Source organism: Zalophus californianus, chromosome 1, assembly GCF_009762305.2.
Source record: "Zalophus californianus isolate mZalCal1 chromosome 1, mZalCal1.pri.v2, whole genome shotgun sequence".
In the NCBI taxonomy this organism is placed as follows: Eukaryota; Metazoa; Chordata; class Mammalia; order Carnivora; family Otariidae; genus Zalophus; species Zalophus californianus.
The window spans coordinates 15,081,477-15,108,716 of NC_045595.1; the positions used below are offsets into that span (position 1 = coordinate 15,081,477).

Below are 27,240 nucleotides of genomic sequence, written 5' to 3' on the forward strand. Positions count from 1 at the left end.
AAAGCGTTCTGGGTTGCTTCACACCTTTGCCAGTTCGTCGTCGTTTTTTTTTACTATCTGCCGTTCTGGCATGTGTCTTGGTATCATATTGTAGTTTTAATTTGCATTTCCTTGATGAATATTTAAGTTGAATACCTTTTCATGTGTTTATTGGCTACTTGAGCCCCTAAATGATGTCTTTTGACAAACAGAAGTTCTTATATTTTAAAATTTTGAAACATTCGGTGCACCTGGGTGGCTCAGTCATTAAGCGTCCGCCTTCGGCTCAGGTCATGATCCCAGGGTCCTGGGATCAAGCCCCGCATTGGGCTCTCTGCTCAGCGGGGAGCCTGCTTCTCCCTCTCCACTCCCCCTGCTTGTGTTCCCTCTCTCGCTGTCTCTCTCTGTCAAATAAATAAATAAAATCTTTTTTAAAAATATTTTTTTTGAAACATTGTACAGAGGAAAATGTTTTATTCTGCCTAGTGGTGATTATGTTCTTCTGAAAGTATAGAATATCAATCAGCCTGACATGGGAAGGTCATTTCATTTCTAATATCCATTTAATCAAGATGAAAAACAATAAGTGCTGCTTGTGTTCTGAGTCCCTGGCCAGTGAAATTACACAGGTCAGGTTTATCCCTTTAGACCACACTGAAGACCTTCCCCCTTTGGGAGCTTCTCTACTAGCTTAAATAGCTCTTTCCAGAGTAAAGAAACCTTAGCTCTTAATGTTCTCTTTGCCCTCAGGCTTCCTCATCAGCCTTCAGCAGCACTTTCTAATACCGTTCAGATCATGTTCTTCAGTTAATATGGGTCTAAATATGTTAATTTCGACAAATGTGTATCTGAATACGGAGCAGATGGACGCCTTGACAATATTCACGGGCAGGGACTTCTCAGCACTTGCCTTCTTTGGCTTCCCATGCTTTATCTTTGTCATCTGTTTACCTGCCAACATGTCGAAAGTGGAAAGGTTGGTGGGTTTCAGAGAAAATACAAACACACGTACATTCTTGTCTGGTTTTCTAGTTTCTCTGCCCTCGTGTAGGCAGGTGCTGTTACGCTAACAGTGATGCGAAGCCAACGCGACTGTGGGGGCCGGAAGGCCTGCATCCAGTCTTCGCTTCAGCGGTCGTTAGTGCTGTGACCTTGAACAAGTAATTAAACCTCATTCAATAAATGAGTCCCTCCTTGTGTCAGATAGTGCGTTAAACTCGAAGGATGGGGAAATGAGTACAACATTGACCACAGTTTTATTTGTCTTTTTCTGACTTTTGGGGAACATACTGAGTAACAGGCAATTAAAATGTCCAACTCTATTTCATTGCTTTTTTTTTTTCAATGAAATAATAAACGTGAAAGTATCCCAGTAAATTTTAGAGAATTATCCAAATATATGGTATTATTTTATTATAGCGTATTCCATAGGCACACATAATTTTCCAAAATCAGAATATCTTGGATAAAAAGGCTTCAAATGTCAAAGAAAAGTTTCTGATTAACAAATGAATTTCTGCCTGAAAGTAACAAGATAAAGACCAAAAAGAATCTGGTGTAATAACTCACTGCATTCACTAACAAGTCCCTCATCCCCTGTGTAATTTTAGCATGAGGGGATTCACTTTTAGGTTAAGATTCTTTGCTTTGTTCACAAATGGCACCATATAAAAAATCTGTGCAGTAGATATTATAATTCTTCATAATCCTCAACACAGTTGAGTCTATTGTTTTTTCTCCCTTTATGGCAAGCCCTTTTTGTGGTCTGTTCAAGAAATCTTTGTTTACTCCAAGGTCATGAAAATGTTTTTAGTTTGTTTTTTTTTTTAAGATTTTATTTATTTGTTTGAGAGAGAGAGAGCACATACAAGAAGCAGGGAGGGGCAGTGGGAGAGGGACAGGCAGACTCCCCACTGAGCAGGAAACCCAACCCAGGGCTCGGTCCCAGGACCTTGGGATCTTGACCTGAGCCAAAGGCAGATGCTTAACCAACTGAGCCACCCAGGCGCCCCTTAGTTTTTCTTCTGAAAGCTTTATTGGATGCCTGGGTGGCTCAGCTGGTTAAGCGTCTGCCTTCAGCTCAGGTCATGATCCCGGAGTCCCTGCACTGAGCCCCACATCGGGCTCCCTGCTCAGCAGGAAGTCTGCTTCTCCCTCTGCCCCTCACCCTGCTCGTGCTCTCTCTCTCTCTCTCTCTGAAATAAATAAATAAAATCTTTATATTAAAGAAATAAAAGCTTTTTTGTTTTATCTTTCCTCTCTATCTTTGTAGTCCATTTGGTGTGGATTTTTGTATATAGTCTGAGGTAGAGATCAAGATTCTTTTTTTTTCGCATGTGCATATCTGATTGACCAAGCATCATTTTTATTTTTATTTTTTTTAAACATTTTATTTATTTGTTTGACAGAGAGAGACACAGCGAGAGAGGGAACACAAGCAGGGGGAGCGGGAGAGGCAGAAGCAGGCTGCCCGCGGAGCAGGGAGCCCGATGCGGGGATTATGATCCAAGCTGAAGGCAGACGCCTGATGACTGACCAGGCATCATTTTTTAAAGAGATCTCCTTTCTTCACTGCTCTGCAGTGTTGCCTGTGCAGTTTTGACAGAGATGGTAGGGATGAGGGTGATAAAGTACAGGTGGAGTGTGACTTTATCTTGTGAAACACAGGAATTCCGACTCGTATTCTCAGTCTCAAGGAAAAAAATTTCTCCTTCTTCCTCACAGTAAGTGGGAATTTTAATTGTGCTTTTGCTTCTAGGATACCGAGAGTTCGTGTTCTAGAGGATGAAGAGGGGTCCAAGGACATTGAACTCTCAGATGACCCTTATGACTGCATCCGGCTAAGCGTGGAGAATGTCCCCTGCATTGTCACCCTGTGCAAGGTATGTGGTTTTATCTGGTGGTTTTTGAATTTGCTGTGGGTCTCCTTCAACCCTAATCCATTAAGGTTACTTAACAGGTTGAGAAGTTACAGTTACCACAAACCATGTACAGGTAGCGTTAATCCAAATCCAATAATTTGGTTATATTAGAAACCAGTATATGAGCAGCTCTTTTTTTTTTTTTTAATTGGAAGATATGATGGAGTCCCAGGAATACACACGTGGGTTCATGCTAATAGTAGCTCGAGTTTGTTAAGTTCCTCCATACCAGGCATTTCACTCAAACACCCTGTGTGCACATCTATGAAATGAGGGGTTAGAGCAGGATCTGGGGACCTATTATTTTTTTTTTTTAAAGATTTTTATTTATTTTTTTTATTTATTTATTTTTTAAAGATTTTATTTATTTACTTGAGAGAGAGAGAGAATGAGAGATAGAAAGCACGAGAGGGAAGAGGGTCAGAGGGAGAAGCAGACTCCCCGCCGAGCAGGGAGCCCGATGTGGGACTCGATCCCGGAACTCCAGGATCATGACCTGAGCCGAAGGCAGTCGCTTAACCCAACTGAGCCACCCAGGCGCCCGGGACCTATTATGTTAAGTGTGGTTTTTACACAAGCACAGAGGCCTGTGGAGCCTAACCTCCGGCCGGTGCTCTCATGTACCTGGCACTGCCCAAGGCTGTGCACTGAGGCCTGGATTGGCCGACACTGTCCCTGATTCCACACAGGATTCATATAGAAATAGGACCAAGTGGGTCAGGTTTAATTCCCCTGAAATCACTTCATGAGCCTGGGGTATGGTGAAGCATTGGGACTGACCAAAGCCACCTGCACTTGACTCATTCTTGAGCGTGTCTCTTAACTTGCACCCTTTCGATTCATCTTTGTCATCAGTGAAACATCCACGTGGGTTCACGTGTCAGTTTCTCCCTGCGCCTCTCTGTTGGAAACTCTTGGTGGCCTCTGACTTGGAGGGTCTCTGAATTATGGCTCTAACCCCAGCCCCACCCCCATATTTCTTCTCATGCTTTTGTAATTCCGCTTCCATAGTGGCCTGTGATAGAATTGTTGAACACTGCTTCTGGTGTTTTCCATGTAAGCAGAATCTAAAATAAGATCTTAAATGGGGAGTGTGGGTTCTTCGCTGGTGTAGATACTTCCTCCACGAGGCGGTCAAGGGTCGGGATCTGGGATGTGTGTTCCCCTCACGTGAACTCTGCTGCCCTGACTTTGCAGATTGGCTATCGGCATGTCGTGGATGCTACTCTTCAGGAGGAGGCCTGCTCCTTGGCCAGCTTGCTGGTGTCCGTGACCAGCACGGGAGTCGTGACGTGCATGAGGAAAGTGGGGAAGGGCAGCCTGGACCCAGAGAGCATCTTCGAGATGATGGAGGTGAGGCTCCAGCTCTGAGGCAGGTGCAGGCACCTGACGGGGAGCGTCTGCTGCCTCTTGCCCCCTCGGTCCTGCCGTGGGAATTCTCCCTTTGCACCTTTGACCCCGGAGTGTGAGCTGGTTGTCTGCTGACCTAGCCAAGGGTGGAGGCAACAGGGGCTCTGGCTTGGGAGGTGAGGACCCCGTCAGTCCCTGTTCCTCGTCCTCTCCCACTCTGATCCCCCATTTCCATGTCTCCGGATGAAAGTGTTGGACAGTAACGTGGAGTCGCTTGTCTCCAGGCTTTTGCGATCTGGTGAGGGAACTGGGCCCCTGCCTGACCGCTTCCTGTCCTTTGAAGGGAGTGAGTAAAGGTAGAGGCACAGTGGGGGCCTACCCCGAGTGCTCAGTAGACATCAGCCCTTCTCCACGCACTCTCTTTGGCGCCCTGAGCTCAGGTGTCTAGCCCTGCGTGGCAGCAGGTATTCTTCATGGCCGGTTGGTTAATTGGCTAGTTTCTAGTTTTTTGTTTTTTGTTTTTTGTTTTTTTTAAACAAAACACTTAAAATACTTTACAAGTGTTGCCAGAGGCCTCTCTAGACAACTGGTTTGTCTTAGAAGGAACTCTTTCTCCACCCCCTGGAGAATTTTATGAGAATTCCAGTATGTAAAACAACAAAAGTAATAAGTAATAGTGAAAATCTATTGTGCGCTTACTGTGTGTCCGGCACCCTGTTTTTTAGTGCTTTAAGTGTATTATGTCCTTTAGTCCTCAGCCATCCTGTGAAGCAGCTACTGTTGTTGTCCTTCGTTTTATAGACGTGGAAATGGAGACGTGTAGCAGATAAAGTCACTTGCCTTCGGGCTTCCCAGCTCATAAATGCTGGCGCTAGGATTCAAACCCAGACGGTGTGCTTCCAGAGCCTTCCCGCCGCCCCCTGCAGCCACACTGAGCTATTTTCACCTTATACACAGGTGTGCTGTGGCTGCCAGAGCTCCGGCTGGTGAGCCACACTGCATCCTCCTCTGGGACGCAGTGAATGAGGTCTGCAGACCCTGCTTGGGGGGGCGGGACCGTGGCCCAAGGCCCCATCTCACTGCTCTGGTCTCACCCAGGGATGCAGCCGTCCGGAAGTGCCTGCCCTGACATGTAAAACATCGGGGTAGCTGTGCCGGCCGCCGCCCCAACCTCTGCCATTCACATTCCAACCTCCCAAGTCCCAGTGCCCTGCCTGTCCCCTCCCCACTTGTCGTCGCTCCCACTTTCATTTATATGGACAGTCAGTACCCCTGTCTGATCGACTGACATTTTCTCTTTCTCTCATGTTTTGGTAAAAATCTTTTCACGGTCACTTTGGACCTGAACCCTGACTTTGCATTTCATACAGTTGATCACCTCTCACTTTTAGACTGAGATCTTTTCGTATAAGTTTCCAGTAATCCTTGGAGTCCCATCCTGTGTTACAGTGAGAGGCCAGGGCAGAAGGTCCCCGGAACTGGGACGATTGGGTCGGGGGTCTAGGCCCAGGCGTCTGGCTCCCTGTCGTTGCTGAGAGGGGTACCGTGGCATGGTGGGATTAAAACTGCTATGGGAACATGGCCCACTCTATGAGGGGGAGACTGGTGGTGGGTTCCTCAGGGTCTTAAAATGCTGCGTGAGCTCAGACACAATCACGGTTTCATAAAGATTTTTGTATATGAGTGGGTTTTCTGAGGGGTCCCCGTGTGGCTTCTGCGTAGGGGCTAATTAGGAACTTGGTGGGTTGTGTGACCTCCTGATGCGTCTCCTTCCAACGTTCCCTGCCTTTAGCGTCTCTGCATGGCAGCAACGGCCGAGACCCCGTGCAAGACCCCTTGCAGGGCTCAGCTCTGCGGAGAGAGCTCTGAGCCGCTCTGCGGAGAGACTTGGTGGCAGGTGAAAGAGAAACTGCTTGTTCAGACGTGTCCCCAGAACCATCTGTTCCTTCATTAGCCAGACTCTCGATTCCCTGTAGCCTCCCTCTGCCTCCTCACCACAGTACAGTGGGACTTGGCAGTCACCTGGAGCAGGCTTGGTTGACGGTTTTGCTGCTTGTTGTCATGGCAGCAGGAGTGCTAAGCACCAGGCTAATGGCCGAGGTTGCCTTTGCCGCTTCCTGCTGGCTGCCTGGGGGTTGGCTGGGGGGTTGGCGGGTGGGAGGTTCTTTGTTTTTGTTTTTAGTATGGAGATTTTTCCAGAGTGTAACTGCTCTGTTGTTGTGGTTGGGGGTTTGTTTTCATATTGATTCGTTTCACTAAGTAAAAGCCCTGTAAGGCAGAGGAAAGTGTGCAGTTCGGAATGGCTAGCAGGCAGGGAGGGAGGCGTCCCTGGTCCGAGTGTGTGCGCCTCACAAGTGGGTGTGTGCTTTCTTCTGTCCTGCAGACGGGCAAGCGAGTGGGCAAGGTGCTGCACGCCTCCCTGCAGAGCGTCCTACACAAGGAGGAAAGCCTGGGGCCCAAGAGACAGAAAGTCGGCTTCCTGGGATGATTTGCACATCAACGCAATTGCGGGGTGTTTGGCTTTTTTGCTTTTCCTTTTAAGCCGCAGTTTGTATATATTTTTCTTATCTGTTATAAATTGGAGGCAACATTTGTACATGTAAAATTAAAGTGTATTTTCTAGCCTGGTTTGGTACGGTTAGAGTTCTTCAAGCAGTAATCCAAGATGCCATTTGGTGACCCGCCCCCGCCCCCGTGCCAGAAAGTCTGGCTCTGGTCTAGCGAATGGCAACCAGACCCAGAGATCTGCTCCCAGGGAGAATTCTCTGGTCGTGCCTCTCCAGGGAGGCACTTGTTTATCTCCTGCTGCAGGGGTTCAAAACAACAACAAAAACACTAGGATAAGGATCTACCAGAAATACGGTTTAAAGGAAATGCTTGTATGTATTTTGTGAAAAATTTTCCCCCTGTAGAGCTTTCAAAGTAAGAAACACACATACACAGAGTTCATTCTCCTTGTGGATTTGGTGCTTCTAGGGGAGGAGAAAGGAGGCACATGCCCCAGGTACACACCCATGGCTTCCACCTGGCTGGTGAACCTTCCTGAGCCCGGGGGAGGCCCAGTTCTTGCTTCCTGCCCTCCAAGAAATCCACTCTGAGCTCCCTAGGGTCCAGGGCTTAGTGGCCACTTTGGTCCTTAGCCAAGCATTCTTACCACTCTTGTTTTGAAATTGCTCTGGATTTTATAACCCCTCCCTGGTGTTTCGTAAGATTTCCTTGTGTTATCAGCACGAAGAAGGCTGCTTTAGAGATGTTGTCATTTGATTACTCGGCCTGCCTTCATACTCTGGGGACAGAAGGGAAGGCCCTTCTCGGTGGCCCCAGAAGGCTCCCCATAAGCCTGTATTCTACTCACAGCGCAGTGTGCTGGAATTAAAGTCTCTTCACAGGTTGAGCAATCTTTAGTTTTTTCCAAACTGAAACTCCCTAATCAATCTTAAAGAGCCCCGGGGAAGGGCGAGTATCTCAGCCAGGGCATTTGCTCTCTGCATTTCAGTTAGACAAATAGGGTGAGGAGTTAGGATTGTATTGCCTAATGGAAGGAACATAATGTGAGTTGAAGCCTGGTTCCAGAGGTCCTGGCACGGGCACCTTCTGCTGGCATGGCCAGGTCCAGCCCCATGGAGACAAACAGCTGCTTCCCTCTTGAGAACACAACCTGGGTTTTCATTTTTAAAAAATGTTTTCCCAGCGGTTATCCCTCCAGGCACCATGACAGTGCTCCCGACAAGGCAGCAGTGAGCCCCCCCCCCCCCCCCGCACACCTTGCTCCTGGCTGACTGCCCGTGATGGGACATGACAGTGGTCAAGATGCAGCTGGAGTTTAGTCAAGTTTAGAAGCTTCAGTCCTAATGATTCAAGACATCAGACAGATGCATCTTTGCCAGGCTGGGTGCATGACCGCTACCCAACGGGGCTGACCAGCCAGGCAGTTACAGTGAGAACGGAGGCGAGAAATCAATTAGCATCTGTCTCTGCCTTTCCCACGCCGCCCCTACCTGTCAGGCGTGAACATCACACGTGAAATGGAACCCCCAACGAGCAAGGTCTGTCCAGGAGAGGCGTTTATGGGAGATATGTGATGATTGCAGCTCTCAGAATAAGGGAAGAGAAAACTGATGGCGGAGACTTGGAAAAATACTGTCCTGGAGGGACCCATGCTTCATCCAGCAGAAGCAGAGCTCTTCTTAGTGGCCATTAAACAAACATCGGGGAATGCAATGTACAGAATTTTCAAGTTAGTTCTATTGTTTCTGTGATTTCTTGGTCTCCCAAATCATGTCCATCCAAGCCTGCAAATATATCAGTTTAAGACTCAGGCTGGAAGTACACACAGCCCCAAAGTGCTGGGGACTTAGCGCCTCCCGAGGCAACCCACGACCACTGGGGGGCAGCAACCAGTAGGGAGAGGCTGCTCCATCTGATCCTTGGGTGGAGAATTCGGAGAGGTGTTTGGTGTATTCAACACACCACGCCGGTGGTGCCCATGACTGTGGTCAATCCTCTCCTTCCTGGTTTACCCTTCCCAGTCCTTCCTTCCTGTTCCCTGTGGGACTGCTTCCCAGATAAACTACCAAACATGAGTCCTTGTCTCAGGCTTTGACTTGGGGAGTGATTCTGACTAAGCATTTGGTACTAGAAGTGGCCTTAAAATGGGTCTTGAAAACAGGAGCAGTCATTGGCGGATGGCCGCGAAGACCCTGTGGGTGGTGGCAGGTGGGCCAGTGACACAGGCCATCCTTTAGTGTCATCATTACCAAGACTTGCCTGCGGTGGGTTGGGATGAGGTCCCAGAGAGGAAGTGTTGGGTCATGTGAAAGCTCTACCACATGGACACCTGGAGTCAGTGGTAATTATAAGAATTGTTTAGTTAACTGGCTTCTATTAATGATGAAAGGCCTTTGAAAAAGAAATAAAAGGCTCATTGGCCAACTATCAACTTGTGGTGTGTTATAAAAACCAGAGGGCCTTCATGGTACAGCTTAAAGAGACGGATCTGCAGCTACTGGGTAGAATGTGCTGACACCCCTAGGATTTGCTTGTGCAAGAGTGGCAGAGCCACTGGGTTAAGCGTCTGCCTTCAGCTCAGGTCATGATCCCGGGGTCCTGGGATCGAGCCCCACATTGGGCTCCCTGCTCACTGGGGAGCCTGCTTCTCCCTCAGCCTCTGCCTGCCACTCCCCCTGCTTGTGCTGACTCTCTCAAATAAATAAATAATCTTAAAAAAAAAAAAAGAGCAACAACTCATCTTAGAGATCCATAAGAGAAGTGAGGTCACAGAGCCAACCACTGCTCCCCAAATTGGAGAGACCAACAAAGAAATACAGCCACACTTACTGGGAACCCAACCCGGGGAAGGGCGAGTATCTCAGCCAGGGCATTTGCTCTCTGCATTTCAGTTAGACAAATAGGGTGAGGAGTTAGGATTGTATTGCCTAATGGAAGGAACATAATGGCAAATTGCTGGAGGCTCAGTGTGGACGACTCTGAGAGTTAACAACTCCAGGGGGACCCAGTCATCAACGGCCCCCACACTTCTGTGAGTTTTTTTTCCAGGAGCTCAACCTGCTTCTCACAGTGAATTTCGGAGGAAAATCCTCTCATGCCTCTAGCAGGTGGTGAGAGGAGGAGGGGAGGGACCATTTTGAAATACACCAGAGCACTCTGTTCTTCCCGAGGCCTGCCCTTGAAACTACTTAACCAGAGCCTCCCTGAGCTGGAAGGGAAATACCCAACTCAATCCCAGTCTAGCCATCCCGTCCCATCTAGGGGTGTGTGTGTGTGTGTGTGTGTGTGTGTCTAGCCATCCCGTCCCGTCTAGGGTGTGTGTGTGTGTGTGTGTGTCTGTGTGTGTGTGTGTGTCTAGCCATCCCGTCCCATCTAGGGGTGTGTGTGTGTGTGTGTGTCTGTGTGTGTGTGTGTGTGTGTCTAGCCATCCCGTCCCATCTAGGGGTGTGTGTGTGTGTGTGTGTGTGTGTGTGTCTAGCCATCCCGTCCCGTCTAGGGTGTGTGTGTGTGTGTGTGTGTGTGTGTGTGTCTGTGTGTGTGTGTGTGTGTGTGTGTGTGTGTGTCTAGCCATCCCGTCCCGTCTAGGGGTGTGTGTGTGTGTGTGTGTGTGTGTGTCTAGCCATCCCGTCCCATCTAGGGGTGTGTGTGTGTGTGTGTGTGTGTGTGTCTAGCCATCCCGTCCCATCTAGGGGTGTGTGTGTGTGTGTGTCTGTGTGTGTGTGTCTAGCCATCCCGTCCCATCTAGGGGTGTGTGTGTGTGTGTGTGTGTGTGTGTGTGTGTGTGTGTGTGTGTCTAGCCATCCCGTCCCATCTGTGTGTGTGTGTGTGTCTGTGTGTGTGTGTGTGTGTGTGTGTCTAGCCATCCCGTCCCATCTATGGGTGTGTGTGTGTGTGTGTCTGTGTGTGTGTGTCTAGCCATCCCGTCCCATCTGTGTGTGTGTCTGTGTGTGTGTGTGTGTCTGTGTGTGTGTGTCTAGCCATCCCGTCCCATCTATGGGTGTGTGTGTGTGTGTGTCTGTGTGTGTGTGTGTGTGTGTGTGTCTAGCCATCCCGTCCCATCTATGGGTGTGTGTGTGTGTGTGTCTGTGTGTGTGTGTGTGTGTGTGTGTGTCTAGCCATCCCGTCCCATCTGTGTGTGTGTGTGTGTGTGTGTGTGTGTGTGTGTCTAGCCATCCCGTCCCATCTAGGGGCGTGGGGGGGGGTGGGGGGAGAGTCGGGGAACTGAGAAGCAATGTGAGGTTCACAGTCCAGGGGCCTAAGTGCACTAAAAGACAGCCCTGGGGGCGCCTGGGTGGCTCAGTTGCTAAACATCTGCCTTCTGCCTTCGGCTCGGATTGAGCCCTCGCAGCGTACTCCCTGCTCCCCAGGGAGCCTGCTTCTCCCTCTCCCACTCCCCCTGCTTGTGTTCCCTCTCTCGTTGTCTCTCTCTCTCTCTCTCTCTGTCAAATAAGTAAGTAAGTAAGTAAAATCTTAAAACAAAAACCAGCCCTGGCCCTACTACAGATCACTTCCCCTCCCCCACACCTCATCAGCACATTACTAAAGGCCTATTTACAGCAGTTCCTTTTGCCCAGTACATTGTGTTTGGCCACGAAGTAACAAGTATGAGGCATACTAAAAAGCAAAAAACACACTTTGGAGAAAAAGAGCAAGCACCAGAAACCAGACCTGGCAGGGATACTGGAATTAACAGACTGGGAATTTAAAACAACTGTGACTAATATGTAAGGGCTCTAATGGATAAAGTAGACAGCATGCAAGAACAGATGGGAAAAGTAAGCATAGACATGGAAATCCTACAAAAGAACCAGAAAGAATTGCTAGGGAGAAAAGCACTGTAACAGAAATGAAGACCGCCTAAGGGTTTATCAGTGGACTGCACATGGCAGAGGAAAGAATCTCTGAGCTTGAGGATCTATCAATAGAAACCTCCCAAAGTGAAAAGCAAAGAGAACAAAGACTGAGAAACAGAACAGAATATGCAAGGATTGTGGGACAATGATAAAAGGTGTAACGTACGCATGATGGAAATTCCAGAAAAAGTGAGAAAGAAACAGTAGAAATATTTAAGATAATAATGACTGAAAATTTTTCCCAAATTAATGTCAGACACTGAACCACAAATCCATCAGTCGACCGGGTACAATGGACATCTATAGACTACTTCATCAACAGCTGGATACACATTTTTCTCTAGCTCGCATGGAACATTCACCAGCATAGACCACATTCTGGGCCATAGAACACACCTTAACAAATTCAAAAGAGTAGAAATCACACAATGGTCTGCTCTCAGACCACAAAAGAATTAAACTAAAAATCAATTACAGAAAGATAGCTGAGAAATCCCCAAATACTTAGAGATTAAACAACACACTTCTAAGTAACACCTGGGCCAAAGCAGATGTCTCAAGTGAAATTAAAAAATATTTTGAACTAAATGAAGATGAAAAAACAACATCAAAATTTGTGGGGTGCAGGGCGCCTGGGTGGCTCAGTTGGTTAAGCGACCGCCTTCGGCTCAGGTCATGATCCTGGAGTCCCGGGATCGAGTCCCGCATCGGGCTCCCTGCTCGGCAGGGAGTCTGCTTCTCCCTCTGACCCTCTTCCCTCTCGTGCTCTCTATCTCATTCTCTCTCTCTCAAATAAATAAATAAAATCTTAAAAAAAAAATGTGTGGGATGCAGCTAAAGCAGTGCCTAGAGGGAAAGTTTTAGCAATTGAATGCGTATATTAGAAAAGAAAGATCTAAAATCAGTCTGCAAAGCTTCCACCTTCGGAAACTAGAAAAAGAAAAGCAAATTAAACCCAAGATAAGCAGAAGAGGAATAACAAGAATGAGAGCAGAAAGCAATGGAATTGAAAACAAATCAATAGAGAAAATCAATGAAACCAAAAGCTGGTTCTTTGAAAAATCCCACAGAAGGGAGAGATCTTCAGAAGCCAGTAGGCTGTCACCAGCCATTTTCTTCCCTGGGGCCATTTGCCAATTCTGGCCATGGGCCAAGGATCAGATTTGGTGCATCTAGAAGGATCCTATGGGGGCAAAAGAGAAACCAGCAAAACGTCTGGCAAGATTATGTAGGGCTAGGGTGATGGTTTGGAAAGTTCAGGATCCCTAATGGCACAGCTGGGTTTACAGTTGTTGAATTTTGGGGCTGTCTGGGGAGGCAGGGAGTTTCTAGTAAGGTAAACTGAAATCTGTAGTACCCCATAGAGCTAATGGGGTTTTCTGTTTCTTCTTGTGTGAGCTGTTATAGCTGAAGACATCCGCTGAGCATGCCTAGTTTATCCTTCACAAATGTATAGATCAGGTAATGTCTCACCCCTGGAGTGCAGGGAATAAAGGGGTGGACAGAGGCCATGAGTCCTCCTGAAGTCCTCCCCCTCCTCCACGCTTTTGCAGCTTGCCCAGCTGCCTTACACATAGGGTCTCCGTTGGTCCTTGCAAGGATCCCCTTGTGTAGGCGGGGTCGAGATTATCGCCCCCACTTCATGGATGGGGAACCTGGGTCTTGAATAACTTGCCCCAAAGGATGCAAGTGCCAGGTGTCTAAGCTGGATTGAAAATCCAGGTCTCCAGTTCTCTCTGCATTGGAACACTGCTGACCTTCAGGTACAAAACAACCAAGGAATGGGGGCCCCATGAGAGCCGAGAACTTGGCTCAGTGGTTTCTTGCCTCTCCCAGCATCGTGTGCCCCAGGGCCTGGCACACAAGGGACAGAAGCAATGCTTGTTGAATGATGACAGCACCAGGCCAACAAGCTTTGCAAAGAAACAAAGGACTTTCCTAATGAGGGTCTCCGAGGCCAAGGTTTTGACCAAGGGCTGAGACTGCCTTTGCCATATTTTTGGAGATGTGTACCCTGGACGCTCTTACCTTTGAGGAGAGTGTGGAAAGTTCTTGGCCTCCATAGGCGGGCCAAATTCCTGTTGACACAGGTCCTGCAGAACTAAAAGGAAACAGCTGTGCCGGGCGAGGGGACGGGGAGGGGCATGGCTCCATGTTGGGCCAGAAGTTTGCATGTTGTTTGGGCTGACATGGGTGGGGTGGCCAGAGATTGTTTTATATAACTCAGACTTCCAGCAGCTTTGGGGAGAGAAAAAAAACAAAACTTGCTTAGGAACTGAAATGTGCCTGTTAGAGCTCTCTTCTGATTTTTCTGCCTCTGGGCTTTGTCATCAAGATCATTCCTTATGCAGGGAAACCGACACAAAAAAAAGACTGGCCCTTGAGGGCGATGTGTTCGTGCTCGGACATGTCCCGGGGCTGGGGGGCGGTCACTAGTGAGTGTTAGCACCCCACTCCTGGCTGAAACCACCCCTGACTTGCTGCTCTCCCAGCTGGCTGAGGCCTCATGGACAGGGCCAGCAGAGGGAAGCTTTCGTTCTGGGAGGAGAAAATCCATAGACGCCACCAGGACTGTGAGCAAGTGCATTGCAGGTGACCACAAAGGCAGTCCCCTCCTGGCCAGGGACAGTGGGTGGTGGATAAAGGGGAGCTGGTTGCTTAATGGCTGTGAGCTCAGCATTGGCGCGGTGGCTACAAAGAACCCATGGATCTGAGTCTTTTTGAATGGTGAGCATCTGACCACAGGTAGGCCCCTCGAGAACACGTTTCGTTCCGGGAGCTGCACCATAATGAGGACCGTCAGTCACAAGCAGACTTCTATCTAAAGGTGATTTTCCAGAAGGTTAAAAATGGTCCAGGAACCATATTGTAGAGGAATGTGGGAGAAAAAGGAGAAAGGAACACAGAAACGGATCACAATGGCCAATTTCAGATGTCTGCCGGCCTCTTCCCGGATGGCCCCCTGCCCCGCTGCCGGGGAACTTGGCAACAGGCCGAGACTCTAACGATGGAGCAGCTGTTTGCGGAGTGATGAGCTGCTCGTCCCTGGAGGGGTTTAAGCAAGCACGGGGGGTACGGCGGAGAGGGTCAAAGAAAAGGAGCATCCCACGTTGAGAGGTGGTTATACCCGACTGCAGCTTCAACCTGCTTTTTATTTTTATTTATTTATTTATTTATTTATTTATTTTAAAGATTTTATTTATTTATTTGAGAGAGAGAGAGAATGAGAGATAGAAAGCACGAGAGGGAAGAGGGTCAGATGGGAGAAGCAGACTCCCTGCTGAGCAGGAAGCCCGATGCGGGACTCGATCCCGGGACTCCAGGATCATGACCTGAGCCGAAGGCAGTCGCTTAACCAACTGAGCCACCCAGGCGCCCTTCAACCTGCTTTTTAACTGAGAGGCCGAGAGTCAGTGGGCCACACGCATTCTTCGAGGCCTACCAAAGCCGCTAAAAAATGAGGAAATGGGGGCGCCTGGGTGGCTCAGTCGTTAAACGTCTGCCTTCTGCTCAGGTCATGATGCTGGGGTCCTGGGATCGAGCCCCGCATGAGGCTCCCTGCTCGGCGGGAAGCCTGCTTCTCCCTCTCCCACTCCCCCTGCTTGTGTTCCCTCTCTTGCTGTGTCTCTCTCTGTCAAATAAATAAAATCTTTAAAAAAAATGAGGAAATGCCAAAATAGAGTCACAAAAATAATGATATACTTCAGAGACTTAAAGATTTATTTATTTATTTATTTTAGAGAGGGAGAGAGAAAGAGGGAGAACATGAGCAGAGGAGAGGGGCAGAGGGAGCGAGAGAGAGAGAGAGAGAGAATCTCAAGCAGATTCCCGATGAGCACAGAGCCGAACTCAATAGGGGCTTCATCTCGCAACCCTGAGATCATGACCTGAGCCCAAACCAAGAGTCGGATGCCCAACCGACTGAGCCACCCGGGTGCCCCCAAAATAGTGACATATTTTAAATGTTTACCTTTAATGAAATTGCACTTTTAACACACAGAAATACGATGCAGGGCAAATGCTACTCACAAGAGAGGACTCCCTTTTAAACATTATCCTGAGGGTGCTGGTGATGGGTGCAAGTTTAAAAATGTGTGTGGATGAACTTGTCTTCTCTCAGGGCTGTTGGTGTATCTCCCGGGGCTGCGTAGACCGCTTCCTTGGGAGACGTGCCAAGTCTAAATCTGAGGAGGCCCCAAGCCAAAAGACAATCCCCCACCGTGATTTTACATGTCATTTTTTAAAAGAATTTATTTATTTGTCAGAGAGAGAGAGCATGAGAGAGCACAAGCAGGGGGAGTGGGCAGGCAGAGGGAGAAGCAGGCTCCCTGCTGAGCAGAGAGCCCAATGTGGGACTCGATCCCAGGACCCTGGGATCAGGATCTGAGCCGAAGGCGACGCTTAACCAACCGAGGCCACCCAGGCGCCCCTACGTAAGTCTATTTAACAGCATGGGTGACTCCTAGTTGCCTGTAGAGGAGCTTCTGTGTAAAGCACACACGCGCGCGCTCTTGTACACACACATACACACGTACACACACCTGTGAGAAGCTGCAGGGTGAAAAACCCAAACGCTGCTCACTACTTTCTAGAAAGCTCTCTACGAAAGCCTCCTTCCTGGAGAACAGAGAGCTCACTTGCCAGTTTAAGTAGGAAAGAGTCACACTCCCCCAGTGAAGGTGTGATCCCGCCTTCCTTGGGGCTCATGAGGGACAGACGCTTCATGTTCCCTGGTACCAGTCCAGCCCCACTCAGCTGCCAAAACACTCTCTCCACAGGGGGTCTGATCACAGCCCCTCCCAGCTTGGTTCCTTTCTGGCCTCCTTTCCCTCCGGTCTGTGTCCAGAATGTTTTAAGGTGGCTCGAGCAGCCCTCTGAGATGTGCCCGTCTACCTCTCCAGCTTTCTTTCTTTCCCGCCTCCACCCCCCGTTCGTGTTCAGGATCCAGAATGTGCAGTGTTTCCCTCCGCCAGGAGCGCTGGCCACATTCCTTCCTCCCCTCCCCTCCCCTCCCCTCCTCTTCACGGCCACCCTTCTGTGGCCCTTCTTCAGCAGGGGGCCGCCTTCCTTCCTGCCCCTGCCCCACTGCATTAGGTGCCCCGATGGCACAGTGGGCCCCTCATGTTAACCCCCCTCCCCGGGGCCCAGGCACCCTGCGCAGTGAATGAGAGACTAATGGGGATGCTAACAGGTTCAGGCGTGTCCTTGACGCCGCATGGCTCCTGTGTGACTCCCGCGTGACAAGACCCAGAGCAGAATGGCCACAGCAGAGCCCTCCTGGGACCTCCTCCCCGGTACGAGTAGGCCAGGGCCTCTGCAGTCAGCCCATGGAGAACATGGTACCTCTGGCCGCCCCAGAGTTGAAACAAACTCCTTCCATTTCCCTACCGCCCAAGGGCCAAGGTGAGAAAACAGGGAAAGCAAAGGAGTTAGTAAAAAGAAAAAAGATCACGTTTTTTCTTGCCGTGTACTCCCCACCCAGAGCTCCAGGAAGCTCTTCAGCCCCAGGCTGTCTCCCGGGGGGGGGGGGCCCAGCAGCCCCTGTAAGACCCTACCCCACTCCGAGAATGGGAGAGGTGGAGCCCAGGAGCACTAAAGGGCTGGGGGGTGGGGCGGTGCTTGTTCCTGACCCAGCTCCCGCCCTTGGCGACCACAGTGCCCCAGGCCAGCCCAGCCTGGGTGCGGACAGATTCCCCCCTTAATCCCACAGTGGGCTCCACGGCGGGCTCCCTGGAAGAAAAGCCCAAGTTACAGAGTACTGTATTTTCTTTGTGAACAATCTTAGGCTCACGGAAAATGGCAGTTCCCATATCAAGAGTATTGGTCCCCCAAAGCATTTGTGAGCAAGGCACCAGCTGCTCGGTCGGGTATGTGCGACCTTTCTTTGGCAGGAATCTCACGGACGGACGGATGGACATGGTGATGCGTTCCCATCGGGAGCTCAGGGGCTGCAGGCTTTCCACCTGCCCGCCATCTGGGGTGCTTACTTGGGTCACTTGATGAAGTAGTGTCTGCCAGTCTAATTCCCTGCAAGGTTGCTCTTTTTTCTCTTTGTAAGGGAAAAGTGTTTTGTGGACAAGTAATCTGACAAATTGTGTCTGAAAATACCTCGTTCCTTGTCAGATTATCAGCGTGTCCACTTACATCTGTGCGTGCTCCAGGTTCCCTCCTGCATTGCTGCTCACTGTTGGCCCCTGGGAGCTCCCCGAAGCTGGCCCCGTGTGCTCCTGGCTCGTCCCCATCATCCCTTGAGCACTTGCCTGCTTTCTGGAAAACCAACCTGTTCGTTTTCGACTTTCCCTGCCCCGGCCCTGGAATCAGGCCTCTCGCCCAGGTGCTCTGGTTCCGTTTCACGGGAAGCTGGGTTGAGAAGCCAGTCCTTGGAGGCTAGGGGTGCTGGGGGCCTTTGGAGGGGTTGCTGCTCCATGGCCCTCGAAGTGACAGCTAGGGAACGGACGTGCACATTTCCATCTAAATGCATAGGTTCATCTTTATGTGTTGAAGTCCACAGTCCCACAGTGATGGCTCTAATTGTTATCTTCCACCATAGGATTCGTTCTAGCTTTCTCTCTCTCTGTAACTGTCTCTCCCTTCTCTGATGATGAGAAATCTGGCTCCCGTGGTCTGTAACAGATTTGCTTATTTGAAGGGTGGTGCCCTGTATGTTACCTACCTCTTATCCCGGCTACCCGCCCCCAACCTCCCATGCAGGATCTCCTCTCCTTGCTTGGACCCCAACGCTCCATGTGGGGCCTCTGCGGCCCCCGAGGTGCCCCCCTCCACCCTGCTGGGCCAGGACAGTCTTTGCTCCCCGCTCCACCTTTGATTCCTCTCTGGGTTACCGTGGCTCCCCCCTCTCCCACTGTGGTCACCTCTGCTTCAGGATAGGATGGTGGAGAAACAGCAACGTGAAGCAAGGAGAGGATTGCTTGGTATTTTTACCCAAAGATGCACCAAGTGTATAGAGATGGAACCACAGAATCATCGTAACACACATTCAGGCAATCAGGCAGCGAGCCCTAGGTCAGGCTGTAGAGAGGCCTCAGAGTGTACCTGTTTTGGAGTCGCCCCACTTGGGTTCAAATACCAGTGCTGCCCCTGGGTAGCTGGGGCCAGTTCCTGAGCCTCAGTTTCCTGAAACGTAAAATGGGGACATGACAGCGCTTCCCTCACGTTGCTGGTGTGAGGCCTCCATGAGCTAAGGCCGGGGAAGGGCATGCCTCTGCACCTGCCCAACGTACCTGCCCAACGGATGTGCGCTCGGACAACTACCGTGTATTTTTCAGAATTCTAGAAAACAGTGATTCTGCTTTAGAAGGCAGGGCCAGAACGCTGGGTGGGTGTTCCCTGGGCAGCCAGGCTCTCCCAGGCCTTCCTCCTTTGCAGGCTTTTTTTTTTTTTTTTTTTTGGCAAGCCCGGCAGCTCCGTCGGGGAGGGTTTCCTGGACAGAGGTCCCGGTGGCCGCTGCCTTAAGACGTGCAGGCCCGGCGGTGGCTGCCACGGCTCTCTGACCCAGGCCACACCAGGCAGCAGCATGGAGCTTTGGGGGGCCTACCTGCTCCTCTGCCTCTTCTCGCTCCTGACCCAGGTCACCACTGAGCAGCCGACCCCCAAGGTCAAGAAAGCTGCAAATGTCAAGAAAGGTAAGGAGTGGGGCAGGGCTCCTCCCCATCTTCCAGGGAGCTGGGCACCCTGTCCTTTATGGCTTCTGATGCTCCTTCCTTCATTTTCCTTCTTGATAAGTCCAGGGAACTTTTCATGAAATACCCCTGGAGTCTGGGAGAGTTCTCCAGTATCAGGGGCGGTTGTCAGAATTGTAAGGATCACCGACTCTCAGAATGGGAAAGAACCTTCCAGATCTCATCTAAACCGACACCCACTCCCCCCATTTCCACCCCCCAAATATGTTAAAGAAATCAAACCTTGGGTTTGGCAATGCCAATGGGCTCTGCTTCGTAATCTCCAAACCTGGGGTTACTCCACTATAAAATGGGGATAGTGGCATTTGCCAAAAGGCGTCTGTTTAGGATTTATTGCTACATAGCCCAAGGCCTGGCACCTTGAATATACTTAATGCATAGGGGGTTAAAAAGGACCCAGTTACATAGCGTAAGCGGCCTTGAGAAAACAAAAATTGGGAACCCAAACTTGGATGTCAGAAGCCAGAGGGTGTGCGCTCACTCTGTTGCCTCTGGGTTTGGGGTGTCCTTGGGTTGCCTTGGCTGCAGCAGGGCCTGCCCTTGGAGCCCTGCCTGTGGTGAGGTCACCCCAGGCTGTGTTGAGACAACATTAGCGAAATGCCATGGCAATGAACTGGGCTGTCACCCCCACCGGGCTCCGAGGCTCTGAGAGAGAGTTCCAGGGGATGAGAATGTGGATTTAGGCAGAGAAAGGGGAGGCCAGAGCCAAGAGCCTGGAAGAGGCAAGGCGAGGGGGCGTGGGCCGTCCTCAGGCCACTCTCTGAGCCTCCTCTGTAAACAGACTAGTGGACTGTGGACGGCGCCTCAGGACAGTGGAGACCTCCAGGGCTGTGACAGAGAACGGAGCAGACGTGTGGGTGACAGATAATGACCTCCAAGTTTTAGTTTATAAAGTTAACAGAAAGTTCAAAACAGAACGGATACCCTGCCGACATTTATTTTGAAAAGCGGGTTTATATACAAATGCACATTTCCTTTTACATGCATCAGATTTTTCTGGAAGGATCCACAAGGATTAGAGACAGTGATTACCTCTGGGAAGAAAAACTGGGGGGCTGAAGGCAATCTCAGTTGGAAAGGAGACTGTAATGTTTTGAACCGTTTGGGTTTCTAAAAAGGTACATGCAGATACTACTGCAAAATTTTCCTGAGAAAGACAAGAGTCAATATCACGCGCGATTGTGTCCGCGAGCATTAGCTAAAATTGCCACCTAGTGGTGTTCTTGGTAGAAGAGGCACAGTTCCAAAGGCAAATTATAGAATTTTTAAATATGGAAAACAGTTGCTAATGTCTCAACTACCAGAGATTTAGTATTTATTTAATCATGCAAATCATGTAATCATGTGAAAAAGGAGAAGGTCAGACCAGATGGTGACTTGGACCTCTCCGGCTGTCACACTTGAACCTGGCCCAGGGGGTGTCCATGGAGGTGGCCCCTGGAGGCCCCGGACCCTGGAGGCCTGTGGAACAGCTGACGACACCTGTGGAAGGTTCTGTCCAGCCCTGGCCTCTCGTGGGAACCTGCTTCAGTGTGCTCTGACTCACCTGGTGTTTCTTCCACCTGCTGTCCATATCCACAGCAAATGCTTCCAGAGCGTTTCTCCACCGAGGGGCCAATATATGTGCTGAGCATCCTAGCAAAGGGTCACCACCCTGCTCGTAAGGTGCGAATCGGCCCAGGAACCTCGGTGGTTCTCCCTTGGGCACCAGCACCACCTCAGGAATCCATTACAATCCAGGAGCCAGGGCCCCACCACGGGAAATGCCGGATCCAGGGGTCAGGGGATGGGGAAGCATCTGCCTTTTTGTTTTTTTTTTTAAGATTTTATTTATTTATTTGAGAGAGAGAATGAGAGAGAGAGAGAGAGCACATGGGGGGGGAGTCAGAGGGAGAAGCAGGCTCCCTACTGAGCAGGGAGCCCGATGCGGGACTCGATCCCGGGACTCCAGAATCATGACCTGAGCCGAAGGCACGCTTAACCAACTGAGCCACCCAGGCGCCCCAAAGCATCTGCTTTTTCCACAAATCTCCAGTGATTCCAAGGAGCCACCAGGATTGAGAATCCCAGGAATAATCTAGTTGTAGGCCCCGTGCACAAAAGTGGGGGAGGGAGTCCAGAGGAGGGGCTACATAGTGGCTGGCATGGGGGTGGGGGGGGTGGACAGATAGGTGGGGCTGGCAAAGGGAATAGAGGACAGCTTGTGTGCCAAGCCCCCACCCTGGCCTCCAGGGTCACCGGAGAGCTCTGGGTGCTTATGGGAACTCATCTGCTCCTGGTGGCATGTGTATCCCTAGCTGGCTGTATAGGGGTCAGCCAGAGGTGAGGTATGTGGGGAAGGCTCAGGTGGCTGGAGCTCTAGTGGCCATGTTGGCCACACCTGGCAGGGAAGCTCAGGTGGGCAGGATGGCCGCAACAGGGGGTCACAGGCCCTCAGAACAGGGACTGGGGGACCTAGAGGGCGTCCATTTCAATCACATGCATCAGGAATCTGAGGCTCAGACACAGAGAGGGGTAGCACAGGGCCTCCTGACTCCTTGCCCAGAGCTGTAGACATTCCCTACTCCTATAGCTTCCTGGGGTGGAGCACTGTTGTTGGTGCCTTCCTCCTTGACGAGGCCCCTTGCACACATGGGCACCTTGATGCAAATTACAAAGGTACCCCTCTGAGCTGCCAAATTGTAGAAAGGCACCCCTTTCTCTGATCTGACCCAGCATAGTCAGGGCAAGGCTTAGACACTAGACATGAACCCCCACTAGTCCCCTCAGCTGAGTGCCTTTGTGCAGTATGCAACTTGCAAAACCTCACCTGGCACCCTGTGCTGGTACATCATGTGACTGGTACAGAGCTGCCCTGAACTTGCCGAGGCAGAGGCCCAGCACAAGGCACACATAACCCCACCAGGCTAGTTTGCCAGCCCTAAACCCTCCCCCCGCCCCCTTTTTTTTTTCCTTGCTCATCCGGGTGTTATTTTCCTCATATTTGATAAATTACATCACTAATTCTGCATATACAAGTATATTTCTTGCTCGCATTTGTTTCCTGAGAGTCCCCTGCAAAAGCATCTTATGCGTGGACAAAGGTTCTGACCTCATCGCTCGTGACCTTGGACTTCATGCAGGCACAGCTAAATGGACCATGGAAGCACTTCCCCCTGAAGCCCCTGGGGTTTCAGTAAGACTGGGGTCCACCCACAGAGCCCTCCACCTGCACACACACACACAGACCCTTCCCACCTGCCCCTGCCGGCTCCCGCAGAACCAGCTCCCAACAGGCCTCTGGGCTCAGGACGGCTCACGTTAGGGCTCTGCTCTTGTGCTGTCCCAAGGCTGGGGAGGACCAAACCTGGAGCCGTGTGTGCCAGGTCCGGGCCAGCCCTGCCCCCTGCTGGCTCCGCGATCTTGGGCGAGTTGCTTCATCCTGGCTCTGGTTCCCTGTTTGTGAAGCGGGGCTATGGAAGAGATGCATTACGTGGGTCCCAGGGTCGATTGTGAGCCAAGCACCGTTCACATGCTTTCTCTCTCTTAGCCTCACTCTTCTTCAGCGCCCTCTGAGGTGGGGCCGTTATCATCCCATTTCACCGATGAGGAAACCGACTTCAGGGAGGCTGAGCAAGTTACCCCAGGTTACTCACATCCTTGTGACCTCAGGGCCCATGCACCCGTGCACCTGTGCTGTCACACTCAGCCCCGGGCTGGAGCGCATGCCCTGCTGGTCCATGTCCTGTTGCACCGGCCTAGGGAGGGAACTTGGCAGGTCTCGAGGGCGTCTGGCTCTGCTTTGCTCTCCTCTGGAGCTGGGAGGGTGGTTGGGGGTGCACCCCCGGCCCCTGCCAACCCCAACCCCATCGGACCCCTAGCCACACCCCTCAACAAACGCGTGGGTCTCACTTGAGTCGGGGCAAGTGGAGGATGGGTTTCCCAGCAGATGGAGAATCACAAGCAATTACCTAGACTACCGTCAGCGGGGACAGAGAGAACGTCGTCCCAGACGGCAAGGTCTAGGGGCGTCCCTTCCCTTGCCCCCTTGTGGTTGATGGAGCGAGGGCTTATCCCACCCTCTCCTTGCCCCGCCCCCATCCTTCACCGCCTTCTTCACGTGTTTGTGACTGTCTCCATCCTAGATGCTGTGACCCCAAAGATGTTTGAGGAGCTCAAAAGCCAGCTGGACAACCTGGCCCAGGAGGTGGCGCTGCTGAAGGAGCAGCAGGCCCTGCAGACAGGTGAGGGCAGTCGGCAGCCCCTCGGGGCCCGGGCCGGGGTGGCCAGAGAAGGGCTCAGGCCAACAGCACGCCTGTAGTCTCCAGCCAGTACCGGGGCCCCGGCTGTCAGGCCGGCCCTGTAGGCCAAGACACCAGGTCCAGGGAGCCCTCTCCTCCGCCCGCTGCCTCTCGGGCAGATCCCCTGACACGTGTGCATATGGGAATGCTCTCGAAGGACGAAAATTCTCCCACAAGAATGCATTACCACCCACCAGAGGCGTGGCCCCAGGAGCACTGTGTGGAGCTGTTAGGAGCCTTCCTAAGGAGCTCCCAGAGGACCCTCCACTCAGCCAGCCCCCACAGCCCTAAGGAGCCCCGTTAGCTTCACTCCCTGTTGCATCAGCACATTTACGGATGCTGCCACTCGTCATCATCCTAATTATGCCGAGGCAGGGTTTATCCTGCCTGTTTTAAATGGGGGAAACCGAGGCACAGAGAGGTCCTGTTTCTTGCCCATGCTCATCTGGCTGGTTAGTACAGATGAGGACCTGAATGGGAGCCGCCTGCCCGGTCTGTGCTGGGTGAGAGGAAACGTGGGTTTGGGTCTTCCTGGCCCCGCACTCATCAGACAAGCAAGGATGGACGCTGTCACTCGGCTGCAGAGCCTGGGGCCAAGGTCAGATCTCCTCCTGGGCCATCTACTCTCTCTCTCTCTCCACCATGTTCCTTTCATAGCATCTCAGACTCGCCTACTCCTTTGTGACCCTGCACCGGGGAGCCCAGAGAATACAGACTAACAGCAGTAGATAACACACGTGAGCTTCCTGCGGGCCTGGCACTGCTCCAAGGGCTCTACGAACAGTAACTCAGCCTTCGCAGAAAACCCATGCAGTGAGCTTATTACTATAACCCCACCTCCATTTCCCACCAAGACGCGGAGTGTCTTGCTAACAGCTGGCAGGAGCACAGTCTTGTTCTTAGCTCTGCTATGCTGCCTCTCTAGTTATCACCTGGGCCCCTTCTTGGGCAATCTACAAACCTCTCAGTGCTCACAGCCACCCTCTCACCTGATGCTTCTCTGACAGCATGTTCCGGGCCTTGGGCCCTCTGCTCCCCTTGTGCCTCCTCAGTGACCTCCAGATCCTTCTCACTGGGCAGTTTGCACCCACTTCCTCGCACCCAGGTCTCTCCTTTCAGCATGCACACTGGCCAGCCTTCTGTCCATCTAAAGGGGCCACACTCTGTCCTTCCCACCACAGGGCCTTTGTACCTGCTGTTCTGGCAGTCTGAATTGCTCCCCCAGATCCACCTACTGTGCACCTCCAGCATTGCTGACTCAGGACTCCCTAATCCCTTGTCTCAATCAGACTCCTCAGTTTTAACTCTCACTAGATGATGTTCTCTCCTTCATCATATTTATTGCAGTTTGTAATGATCTCTTCATTTGTTGGTTTATGTCTGTCTCCCCCGCTATATGATAAGCCCCAGGACCACAGGGGCCATGTTTGATTGCCTTGTCTCTTCCACCACCTTGCCCAGCATAGTGCCTGCCACATATCAACACTCAGGAAATTTTTGTTCAAGGGCGGACAAACACATGATTTTGTACAACCTGCTTAACATAGCAGGTAGGGTGAAGGGGCTCTAGAAGGGAAGAGTCTATCATGTTTTGGCTTCAAGTAAATAGAACACCTAGCAGTAGCTTAAACAAAAAGTGAGTCTGAGAGTGGGTAGCTGTAAGTTTTTGTTCAGAAGCTTTGCCTCATGGTCCCAAGATGGCTGCCCCAGCTCCAGGCATCTCGACTGCGTTCAAGGCAAGATGTAGGAGAAAAGGTGGCCCTGCCATTTATCAGGAGAATGAAGGTCTTCCATTCCCACCTTATTGATCAGAGCTCTATCATATGACCACCTGTAGCTTTGATGCAAGAATGAAGCTTTTCCAGCCCCTGCAGTGGAGGCAGACAAGGGAGAAGGGGGTTGAGAATGGATGTTGGTTGGGTTGACCAATAGTATCTGCCCCAGAGGGAAAGTTGAGAAGCACAGTGCCATTCTGGGGGACAGTCTCCTCATCTGTAGAATGGAAGGTGTAGGGCGGAGATTGCCAGGCGAGCTCTAAGGTAGAGCTCTCTCAAGTCTAAGCTTTGTGCTTGGGCAAAGTCCATATAACCCAGATGCCACTAGCCCCCTGAGGTGAGGTGATGAGGTGGAGACTTCCTGGCACAAAGCCCAGACAGAGGGCAGTCCCATCTTCCCCCCTCCCCCGCCATGTCTGCCCATTCCCTGGAGGTTCACAGCCTCCCATGCTGATGGGGCTCCTCAGAATTCCCCCGCCTTGGGCAGAGCTGACCTTGTCTCTACACTTGCACATCCCCCAGGCACTGGATGTGGCACCCGGGGAAGGGCGGTGACCTTGAGCTAGGGGCTGTCTGCAGCTGAGGGGCTAGCCTCACGACCTTTGGCATGGGGACCTGGGCTCTGCATTGGTGTCCATCAGAGTACTAGCCTGGGGTGGGGGTGTGGCTGTCCAGGGCCAGCGATCACGGGGACAACGGGGTGGGTGGGCTGGGCCTGCAGGAGGGTGGGCCGGGCCCTGGAGACCTGGGGTGATGGCCGTCTCTTCCCCCCTCCCCCCACCCCGCAGTCTGCCTGAAGGGCACCAAGGTGCACAGGAAGTGCTTTCTGGCCTTCACCCAGACCAAGACCTTCCACGAGGCGAGCGAGGACTGCATCTCGCGCGGGGGCACGCTGGGCACCCCGCAAACGGGCTCCGAGAACGACGCCCTGTACGAGTACCTGCGCCAGAGCGTGGGCGCCGAGGCCGAGATCTGGCTGGGCCTCAACGACATGGCGGCCGAGGGCGTCTGGGTGGACATGACCGGCGGCCACATCGCCTACAAGAACTGGGAGACGGAGATCACGGCGCAGCCCGACGGCGGCAAGGCCGAGAACTGCGCCGCCCTGGCCGGCGCGGCCAACGGCAAGTGGTTCGACAAGCGCTGCCGCGACAAGCTGCCCTACATCTGCCAGTTCGCCATCGTGTAGCCGCCCGGCCGGAGGGCAGCCTGCGGGGGGCGCCCAGCCCCGACCCCCGCTCGACCCGCGCCCGCGCAAATAAAGCTGGTGCCGCTGGGCCACGAGTGGCTGCGCCTGTGCTGGGCCCGCGGGGCGGAGAGCTCTGGGGAGGAGGGGAGGAGGGGGAAGGGCAGGGGAGGGGGGAAGAGGGGGAGGGAGGGGGGAGAAGGGGGGAGGGGAAGAGGGGAGGGAGGAGGGAGGGGACATGGAGGAGGTGGAGAAGAGAGGAGGAGGAGGGGAGAAGGTGGAAAGGGGAGGAGACGGAGGGAGAGAGAGCAGGCGGGGAGGAAAAGGGGGAGGAGGAGGGGCGGAGGAGCGGGAGGGGCGATGGAGGAGGTGGAGAGGGGCAGGGAGGAGGCGGAGGGGGAGAGAGGAGGAGAGGGAAGGCGAGCTGGACACACACGCTTCACACCACGAACGGATTCTCAGCAGGAGGACAGAAAAGAATAAGGGGAGACAGAGAACCCCCGACTGGCTGCTGCCTTTTTTCTTTGCAAAACTTTTTATTGTACAATTTCCTACTTACAGAAAAGTTGCGAGAATTCCTGGATACCTTTCACCCGGACCTTCCAAACATTCACATTTCCCCATATTTGCTTTATCCTTTTATTTCTTCCGGAACCATTTGACAGTAAATTGCAGATGTGATTCCCCT

At 51.7% G+C, this 27,240-nt stretch overlaps 2 protein-coding genes across 3 annotated transcripts in view; both read left to right on the plus strand.

Annotated features, from left to right (window-relative positions):
* The window catches only part of EXOSC7 (exosome component 7), a 35,898-nt gene extending 29,025 nt beyond the window's left edge, over window positions 1–6,873 (plus strand). For both annotated transcript variants that reach the window (XM_027582837.2, XM_027582838.2), the window contains 3 exons: window positions 2,738–2,861; window positions 4,098–4,253; window positions 6,634–6,873. In XM_027582837.2, coding sequence (XP_027438638.1) covers window positions 2,738–2,861; window positions 4,098–4,253; window positions 6,634–6,738 — 385 coding nt within the window. In that variant the 3' untranslated portion in view covers window positions 6,739–6,873. The remainder of the gene's footprint in view (window positions 1–2,737; window positions 2,862–4,097; window positions 4,254–6,633) is intronic.
* Window positions 6,874–19,026: 12,153 nt separating this feature from the next.
* On the plus strand, window positions 19,027–26,645 carry CLEC3B (C-type lectin domain family 3 member B). Its single transcript, XM_027585172.1, has 3 exons — window positions 19,027–19,254; window positions 23,436–23,534; window positions 26,155–26,645. The coding sequence occupies exons 1-3, from the start codon at window positions 19,146–19,148 to the stop codon at window positions 26,553–26,555; spliced, it is 609 nt and encodes a 202-aa protein (XP_027440973.1). The 5' UTR covers window positions 19,027–19,145; the 3' UTR covers window positions 26,556–26,645.
* The last annotated feature ends 595 nt before the right edge of the window (window positions 26,646–27,240 follow it).

Bases quoted from the DNA above. Each gene is read 5' to 3' on its own strand.
- CLEC3B (XM_027585172.1), top strand. From the start codon at position 19,146: ATGGAGCTTTGGGGGGCCTACCTGCTCCTCTGCCTCTTCTCGCTCCTG. The intron at 19,255-23,435 runs GTAAGGAGTGGG...TCTCCATCCTAG, and splicing joins AGCTGCAAATGTCAAGAAAG to ATGCTGTGACCCCAAAGATG. The intron at 23,535-26,154 runs GTGAGGGCAGTC...CCCACCCCGCAG, and splicing joins GCAGCAGGCCCTGCAGACAG to TCTGCCTGAAGGGCACCAAG.